The 9722-nt window shown below is 36.8% G+C and overlaps 1 protein-coding gene across 2 annotated transcripts; it reads left to right on the forward strand.

The window, feature by feature from the left end:
• Nucleotides 1–406: 406 nt before the first annotated feature.
• On the forward strand, nucleotides 407–9364 carry LOC129318206 (pentatricopeptide repeat-containing protein At4g38150). 2 transcript variants are annotated; one of them, XM_054962844.1, is made up of 3 exons: nucleotides 407–611; nucleotides 1681–1751; nucleotides 7913–9364. In XM_054962844.1, exons 2-3 carry the CDS (start codon nucleotides 1749–1751, stop codon nucleotides 9083–9085), a joined length of 1176 nt encoding a protein of 391 aa, XP_054818819.1. In that variant the 5' UTR covers nucleotides 407–611; nucleotides 1681–1748; the 3' UTR covers nucleotides 9086–9364. The 2 variants fall into 2 exon arrangements, with proteins under 2 accessions (XP_054818819.1, XP_054818820.1); XM_054962845.1 differs by lacking the exon at nucleotides 1681–1751.
• The last annotated feature ends 358 nt before the right edge of the window (nucleotides 9365–9722 follow it).

A 9722-nucleotide genomic window follows, 5' to 3' on the forward strand; every position in this document is an offset into this window, starting at 1 on the left:
TCTTGAAGCTCAAGTGGTGGAGGTAAAAAAAAAAAAATGCTTTGAATTGGGCTTTATTAATGCAAACGTCTCGCATATCATACATGGTCCTTTCTTTCTCGTTCATTGTCACAATGTAAGGTCCAAAATAATTCCATAATGAGTTCTGTATTGGCTATTTTTCATTTTATTTTCTTCAGCTTTTTCTTGTCAGCCGCTTGAGCCTTGACACTAGTAATCTAGTACGCTTAGGCTTTGTTATGTTATTGTTTTACCTATTTAATAATTTAAATATATAAAATAAAAATTAAATATAAATAATTAATGCATAAAAATTAATTTAATGTTCAAAATAATTATAGAAGTTCATGCATATAATATATCAAAAGTCCTACTGTTCATAAAAAGAAAAATCAAATTTCTCAAACGATGGACCCCCACCCCGGGGGGCCGCGTTTCAGACTGGCTTCATGGTGCTTTGGGCCAGCCTCCCGTTTCACTCTCTGCTCGCTTCATTGCTGTCTGGTCTCCGCCGTCTCTCCGCGCCTCTCCCTTCAACTGTCTACTCACAAGCAGCTAACCGACGCGGCGACCCTTGAACTGAAGATTCTTCCATCAAGCGGCTCGCCAAGGTGAGTGTCTTCCTTTCGGTGTCTTTTCCAACCGAATCCCCAATCGGAGCTATTTTTGCTCATCGAAGATTCCCTTTGAGAATTTTAGATTCTGTGTTTAGTACGTTGTTGTGCCTCGATTCTTGAGCTCACTTTCTTGTTTTGGTCTATCTTAATCGGGCTTGGATTAAAAAAAAAAAAATAGCTTGATTGTTCAGCCACAAGGCAATCAGACAATCACAAAAAAATCATTTGTAAGCTTAGCCCTCTTAAAGGGCTGCAAGGATGTGGGAAGAAAACGAAAATACACTGTAATTTTCTATCTCTTTGGCAACCGATGCAACAAGGGATGGTGAAATTAACTGAAGTCAGATTATTTTTTCCCCTAAAGAAAATTTCTCTGGAGCGTGCAAGTTATCACATACGCGTTTGAAAGTGGCTTTTAGTTAATGAGGAGTTATGTCAGAAAAAAGGTTAGCTACTTGCATGCTTGCAGTTGGCGTTGTACTTGAGCATTCTGTGGTCATTCTTTGCTTTAATTCGTGCTTCTGATACTTGATGTTATTTTATTTCAATCTCAAAGTTTGCAATTCACGTTCACTTATTTTGGGTATATTCCTTTTGATTAATGCATTTCCTGCGATGCGGTTTAAAATCTGAAGTGAATGATGTGTAACCGGGTTTTGTGGTGGATATTATGGTGAAATGTATTTTGTTCAATCTGGCTGTGGGTGGGCATATATTGCTTCTTTAGAAGGTGGAAGAGTTTATGTAAGATGTATAATTGCTTGACTTGCCTGGACATGGGGTTAGAGTGGGTTGATACTCATTTAAAAAGTAATGGATCTTAGGAATTTTGGCCACCGTTGTGCAACAGCTGTGGTCTTTAATTTTAAGCACATCTTTTGGCACAAAATTTTACATGTTCCAAGAATGGAACAATGTTATGCTTTAATCAGCTCAGCTGATATTATGAAAAGATCTAATTGGTTTTGCATATCCATAAAAAAATCAGCATTTTTCACTCAAAAAAAAAAATCAGCATTTTAATTTACTTCACGAGGATCTGATTTCTATTGGTTTCACGTAGCCTGAAGCTTCTGAGAGTTGTTTTGATCTGATTCTAGCACCAGTTTCAAAGATATACATAACAAGCAGATGGTAAGCTTTTTGATATCCAAAATGACTGTTTTTCAGTTCCTACTTACATTTCCATTTAATTTGTTGTGGCTTGAATCTGAATGACCATTTTACTTGTTCTTCTTTTTCATCTAAAATTAGGCTATGGGAGCTGTTATTCCTAATCTTATTGCGGTAGTGGTGAAGGGAAGCAACTCTTTGAGATAGCCATGCTTTAAACTTACAAATCTATTCATCTGTTTGGTTTTCAGAAAAAGGATTGATTTCTGCATCTTTTATTTCTTTCCCATAGAAGTCTGGGTCCGCAATAACTATCCATGAGCTAGGAATTCATTAACAAATAAGTTTCTATTGCATAATGCTGAAACGGATTATATGATATCCTCAACATCAACCTTTTCCTGACATCCTTAAATCTTTATCTCTTCTCCTTCTTAGTACAATTCCTTATTTTATATATATATATATATATAAATTCCTTCTGCTTATCTTCGTATCTGCAAAATTTGTAAACAAAGGAATGTGATAGAAAACTAAAGACATGTGTAGAAAAGCTTAGAATTTAAACTACTTAGAATGAGATATCTAGGTTATCTTTTAGTTTAGATTATTATTATTATTTTTTATAAGTCTATTAGTTGTGTCAAGGGCCTATAGTTATGAGTAGCCTAAGGTTTCTCTTTGTTAGACTTTTTGACCTATTAAATAAGGTTGAGATTATTTTCCATCTACTTCTCCTTCCATGCTTTTCTGTTATTCCTCCATTCTTCCCCAGTTCTCCCTCTATCTCCCCTCTTCCCTAATTCCACCTCTTAGGTGTTTTAGGTACAGCAACAACAACATGCCTTATCACACTAAGTGAGGTTAGCTGCATTTATTATATGATGTTATTGTGCTTATCATTATCAACAATTAACCCTTTAGATGTATCATTTACCAAGTGATGATCCCAATGGATAACAAACATTATGGCAATGCTTGTTTGATACAATAGTGGGACAAAATGCTAGCAACATCATGCCTAAGGGAAAGCTAATAAAATCCATCCTCATCTAAAGCTTTGGTCTTATCCCTACCAAAATTCTAATTAAACTACCTAGCCTGGCATGCTATTCCCAAATAGAACAATCTCATGGATGTCTACAGAATGCACAACGTAGTGCCATTAAAGAGGTAACCTTTTCTATTGAGCAAGAGGTTCATAGTGTTAGATGTTTGTAATAGTAGAATGGAATAGATGATAGAAGAAGATAGGAGGAGAGAAGAACAAAGGAAGGTTGAGAGAAGAAGAGAGGTGAGAGGTTGGAGAGGAAGAGAGAAAAAGAGAGAAGAGAACTTTCTAAATAATACCGAACTCTAGTGATCAACAACAACATAATACAATTGAACAGAAAAGTATTTATATGACCTCTAAATACCCCCAACGGCTAGTAATTAATGGTTATAACTAACTAATGAATGTTAGAATTATAAAAGCATAACAATACCCCCCTAAAAGAGATCCTTGCCCTCAAGGATCACTGATAACAAAGTTAGGAAAATTTTGCTGAAATTGGTACAAAGGCATCCAAGATGCTTCTTCATCTGGCAATTGTTTTCATTTGACTAGAATTTCAGTAATAATTCACCCCTTCTTGCGCCCCACTATCTTCTTCAAAGTCTGTTCAAGTTCACTTGAGGCTGGAATTTCTGGCCAATCAAGTGGAGGGTGTCTTTGTTTCACCCTAGGATCTGGACGCAACTTCAACAAAGACACATGGAAGGTGGGATGAACTCTAGAATCAGGTGGTAAGTCGAGTTTGTAAGGAACAGCCCCTCTTCTTTCCAACACCTTGTAAGGCCCAAAAAATCGTGGTGCTAATTTTTGAGAGCTCCTAGCAACAACAAATAGTTGTCTATAGGGTTGTAACTTGAGAAAAACCCATTGTCCCACCATAAATTCACGATCAGATCTGTGAGCATTAGCCCGTTGCTTCATCATACTGGCGGCGTGGTACAAGTGATGCTTTAAAACTCTTATCATCTCTTCCCTAGTTGTGAAGGACCTATGTAACACATCTAGAACAGAATTGTGTGGTAAATAAGGACAATGTAAAGGAGGAGCTTAACCATATAAGAGTTCAAATGGAGTGGTCTTAGTTGCTGTATAAAAGGTAGTATGATATCACCATTCAACTTTTGATAACCATCTACTCCATTCCTTGGGTTGCTTCCAACACATACACCTTAAATAGGTTTCTAAACACCTATTAAGAACTTTGGATTGGCCATCCGTTTGAGGATAATAGGCAGTAGAACAATGTTGTTGTACACCTAAAATCTGTAAAAATTCTTTCCAAAATCCACTCACAAAAATTGGATCACAGTTAGATATAATTTCAGCGAGAGCACCATGTAATTTATAAACACAATCCATAAAAATTTGTGCTAAAGAAGATGTTGAATAAGGATGAGTCAAAGGAATAAAATACGTATGCTTACTCATCCTATCAATTAAAACCCAAATTGTGTCCTTACCATTAGATTTAGGAAGTGCCTCAATAAAGTTCATGGTAATACTTTCCCAAATTCGACTAGGTATAGGTAAAGGTTGTAACAGCCTGGGGATGAAATAGCTTCATATTTACATTGTGCACAAGTATCACATTGTTTGATATTTTGGGGTTCAGGCCAATCAGCCATCGCTTGTATCTTCTTAGGATTAGTTCTAATCTTACCATTTCCAATTAAATGCCCTAAATATTCCACCTCAGTGGCAGCAAAAGAACACTTACTCTTTTTGACACAATAATGGTTTTTTCTTAAAATAGAGAAGATTTGCTTCAAGTGCTGCACATGATCAACAAGGTTAGCATTATAAACCAATATATCATCAAAGAACACAAGAACAAACCTTTGCAAAAATGATCAGAAGATACTGTTCATGGCCCTTTGAAATGTTGTCGGAGCATTAGTTAAGCCAAAAGGCATAATTAACCACACATAGTGCCCACTATGAGTCTTAAAGGCAGTTTTGTGCATATCTTCCAGTACCATCCTGATTTGATGATATCCCGCACGCAAATCCAGCTTTGTAAACCATTTTTCTGTGGTTAATTCATGAAATAAATCTTCCACTAGTGGAATGGGGTATTAGTTCTTAATTGTCCTCTTGCTCAATTCCCTATAATTGATGCACATCCTCTAAATGCCATCTTTCTTTTTAACTAAAACAATAGGGGCTGAGAAGGGAGAGGAATTTTCTTGGATGACCCCTGATTGTAGAAGATCACCAACTAACTTTTCAATGACATCCTTTTGTGAAGCTGAATATCTGTAAGGCTTAAGGTTTATTGGGTTTGTGCCCTTCTAGAGAATAATGGGACGATTATGACCATCCTTAAATGGTGGTAAACCCTTAGGTTCATCAAGAAGGTCAGAGAATTCTTCCAGAGTGGCTGTAATCACTGCTGGAACTTCTCCAAGTGTTAGAAGGGAAAAACTTTGTAGGGTGCATTGCTGATCTATAATAGGTTATAGTAAGTAGGCTTGATTTTCCTGGGAAACCTTCATTCCCAAGTGCTTTGGCTGCACCATTTTAAGCTGATTTGGAATGTTGGCTTGAAGTTTGCACAATTTCCCCTCATACCAGGAAATCATGGTGAGAGTTTCATAGTTCCAAAAAGCTTTTTTAAGGCTTTTCAACCAATGCAGCCCTAAAATCATGTCATAGGAATGCAGCTCTAGAATTCTGAAGTCAAAGATAAATTCCAAGTGTTGCACACGCCATCTAAAGCCTTTCCACATCCCTTGTACCTTTAATTTCTGACCACCAGCAATCTCAACCCATGATTCACAATTTTTATCTGGCTCCCACCCCATTTTTATTGCAGATCCCAGATCTAAAAAGTCGTGTGCTTCCACTATCAATGAGGATTTGGAATTGCTTCCTACCACATTACCCCACAATTCTTATTGAGGAAGCACTGTCAATCCCTTCAATAGCATATAATGAGATCTGAGGTGTTCCTTCCGCCATATTGTCACCGCTTTCTGGTTCTTCTATGAAAATCTGATCTTCAATATCCTCTATAACTTCAATAAAGTGAAGTTGTAATTTTTGTCTTTGAGGACATTTATGATCCTTTGAGAATGTTCCATGGTAGTAAAAGCAAAGGCTTTTACTTTGGTATTCAGCTTCTTCCTCTGCAGAAAGCGTTTTTGAAATGCTATTAGTGCTCTTGGTGGAAGACAGCAAAGGTTTAGAGGCTAAAGAAGTAATTTCCCCTTTGCCCTGGGTCCCACCACTTAAAGCATTTTTATAAGAACCCCACGTATGTTGAGCATTCTGAGATGACAAATTCGAAGAGGTGGCCACATGCAAAGATATCTTGCCACTCGTTTTCTTCTCATTCTGTTGCTATAATGTGATTTCTTGCATCCGAGCCAAGGATCGAGCTTCTTGAAGTGTACGTGGCTTGAAAAGTCTGACTGGGCCTGCGTAATCTTTTGCCAACCCTTCCATATATGCTTCAACCAGATAATCTTGTGGGAGGTCTGTCTTGCAGGCTATGGTGTCGAAGGCATCATTGTAGTCCGATAGAGATCCCACTATTAGATGTTCGCAATAGTAGAATGGAATAGATGATAGAAGAAGATAGGAGGAGAAGAATAGAGGAAGGTTGAGAGAAGAAGAGAGACAAGAGATTGGAGAGGAAGAGAGACAAGAGAGAAGAGAACTTTCTGAACAATACCCAACTCTATTGATCAACAACAACATAATACAATTGAATATAAAAGTATTTATATGACCTCTAAATATCCACAACGGCTAGTAATTAATGGTTATAACTAACTAATGAATGTTAGAATTATAAAAACATAACACATAGCGTAGATCCCACCTTTACTTGGGTCCTACAAGCTCTCTTTCTCTCGAGAGGCAAATTATCTCAAGCAAGGGGGAAATGATGAAAAGCTGAAGAGTTGTTTGGTGTGTAGAAGCTTATAAATAATTAGGTTTATTTTGTGGCTAGTAATTTTCTTTATTTCACTAAGTTAGATTTTCTTTGAACTATTTGAAAATATGATATCTAGGTTATTTCTTAAAAGTTATTTTATATTATTATTTGCGTCTCAGACTCTATAGAAAGCCATGTTTTATCAGTTGATAGACTTTCGGCCTCTTGAAAAAGATTAAGATTATTTTGCATCCACTTTTTTTGTTCTATATTCTCCCTCCATTCTTCCCTAATTCCCCCCTTCCCATGTCCTACATCAGCATTGTATCTTTACAGTAATGAAAGAGTGAAAAGTCAGCATAAATTCCATCCCTAGCAATTAAGCTATTGCTATGCAGAGTTGATCGGCTGATTTCAGGGGAAATTACTGGAGTCTGAAGCCTTGGCCTTTATGTAATGGCCATTTTGTTGGATCACTGCAGTGATCTTTTAATTCTTACTTTTGTGAATTCTTATGGCTTATAACAATTTTTGCACTTTGGATTAAATTTTTCAATGGAGAGAAAAGAAAACTGTGATTAATTCTTAGTGATAGTCTTTTATCTCACGCAATTTTTTATTTTGTTTTCTTCACAATTTATTCCTGGCCAGTCGCTTATGTTGTCTTATCAGTGATCTTCTTCCTTTACCCTAACATTGCTTTTAAATATGGGGTCTTTATGTCTGATACTAAATTTAGTTAAACTTCATTGGTCATCCTTGAATGTTCTTGTTACTTGATCTTCAGTTTTGATTTGGCTGCTGGAATTTGAAATAACCTAAATTCCTTGCCTCAATCTTGATGTTATGCACCAAAGTTTTAGATTTCAAAAGTTTAATATCTGACTGACTTTGTTTCACAAATGCAATGGTCATCATCATAAAATGCTCATGTAACATCCGTTAACTTTAAAAGTGATAGCTAGAACTTAACATTTATTGTCTAATTATATAATTAAATAGAATACCATTTTTTTTATATCCATTATTCTTGACTCAAATATCCTAATAGGCTCTGTGTTCATCATATAATAGTCCCATCCTCTAGCAGGGTTTATAATTTCAAAGCATCTGGTCGTTTTCCCCCTTACTTCCTGGATGCCTTGTTACTTGATTTTTATTCAGTATTGGGTTGTCTGCTTATTTTCTTTCCCATATTTTCATATACTTCCGATTTAATGATTGGTTGTTCCATGTTAACAGGTTTACATGCCAGCATTGCAAAGAAAGGTTTATAGGCTTGTATCCTCCTCCAGCATTGGTAGGTTCTCTCTTCCACATTGCACATCTTCTCCATTGCACTTCTCTCGTGCTTCTTCACCAGCACCTTGGATTGGGACTGTTCGGCACATTAGCTACTCTGATGACCATGATGGCTCCATCAAACGACCTATGGGAGCATCTGATGATTTTTCACATTTTGATGACAATGGTGTTAACAGTAGAATCCAACAGCATTCTTCAGAACCAACTCGAAGTAGGCCTTCGAGAAGTGACAACCAGTTCAATCAGCCTCCTCCAAATTTCCGTGAATTTAGCAGAGGCTCCTGTCCTGTCACTCCAAGATCTTTTAACCCTCTAGGTGATGCTGGCAAGTCAAATATATCTTCCCAATCCAGTGATCGATTTCGGGGTAGAAACATGGCTGTAGAAACAAATAAGGAAGCCCCTCGAATGGACAATAGTTTTCTTGAGAAGTTCAAGCTTGGTTTTGATGATAAAAGAGCTAACCCTTCAGAGGATGCGGGAAGCAGCCAATTCAAAGAAGAGAACAAGTCAAGCCCTGATCAACCAGCTGCAGAATCTCTACCACAGGATGCTGATGAGATCTTCAAGAAGATGAAGGAAACTGGTCTAATCCCCAATGCAGTGGCTATGCTTGATGGCTTATGCAAAGATGGTCTTGTTCAAGAGGCCATGAAACTTTTCGGTTTGATGCGAGAGAAAGGTACTATTCCAGAGGTTGTCATATACACAGCCGTTGTGGAAGGCTACATGAAGGCCCATAAAGCTGATGATGCAATAAGGATTTTCAGGAAAATGCAAAACAATGGCATTTCACCAAATGCATTCAGCTACACGGTCCTTGTACAAGGACTCTACAAGTGTAACAGGTTGCAGGATGCTATTGAATTTTGTGTGGAGATGTTAGGAGGAGGTCATTCTCCAAATCTATTGACTTTTGTTGGCCTAGTTGACAGTATCTGCAAGGAAAAAGGCGTAATAGAGGCTCAGAGTGTTATCAGACGATTGATGGAAAAGGGTTTTCATCTCAATGAAAAAGCCATTAGAGAATTTTTGGACAAAAAGGCACCATTTTCATCTTCAGTTTGGGAAGCCATCCTTGGGAAGAAAACCCCACAAGGACCATTTTGAATCTATTGGCATACACTGAGGCTGTTTTGGTTTATATCTTCTGTTGACCAATCATGATCTCCAAATTTTCCTTTCCTAGTGTTTAGTATGGCTCGTTCATGTAAGCCACTGAAAATTTTCTTCAAGGGTTAGTCTGTTTTTTTGCCCCATTCCTAATATTTGATTATTCGTTGTCTTGCTAGTCTGGTATTTGAGTAGTCCATCGAACTTATGGCTGTTGGTGGGAGCATCTTGTTTTGAACTTTCATATATCACTGAACCAAAAACACGATTCATACAGCCGTAGGGTCTGAGCATGGATTGTTCAGAACTCAAATGTTTGTGTTGTGAGCGTTGTAGGCCTGTCAGCTCGAGAAATTGGTTTCTTTCTTTGAGTACAGATCAAATCATAAATGGTCACTAGACCTATTTTCCGTGTTTAGTATTTAAAAGATAAAATTTGAAAAAAGGATGAAAAAAAAAATTATTTATTTTAGTGTATTCTTCAAGAATGAGTATCCCTGCATAAATTTAAAATTTTTATCTTAGGCGTATAAGAAATGCAATTAATATTGTTTTATTTAAAATTTATTATTCTATGTAAATTAATTTTTGAAAAAAAAATTCACTGATTGCATATCAACTTTTTTACATTTTA

The sequence above is a fragment of the Prosopis cineraria genome, unplaced genomic scaffold, assembly GCF_029017545.1.
Source record: "Prosopis cineraria cultivar Desert tree isolate PC_DT_omini unplaced genomic scaffold, ASM2901754v1 PC8, whole genome shotgun sequence".
In the NCBI taxonomy this organism is placed as follows: Eukaryota; Viridiplantae; Streptophyta; class Magnoliopsida; order Fabales; family Fabaceae; genus Prosopis; species Prosopis cineraria.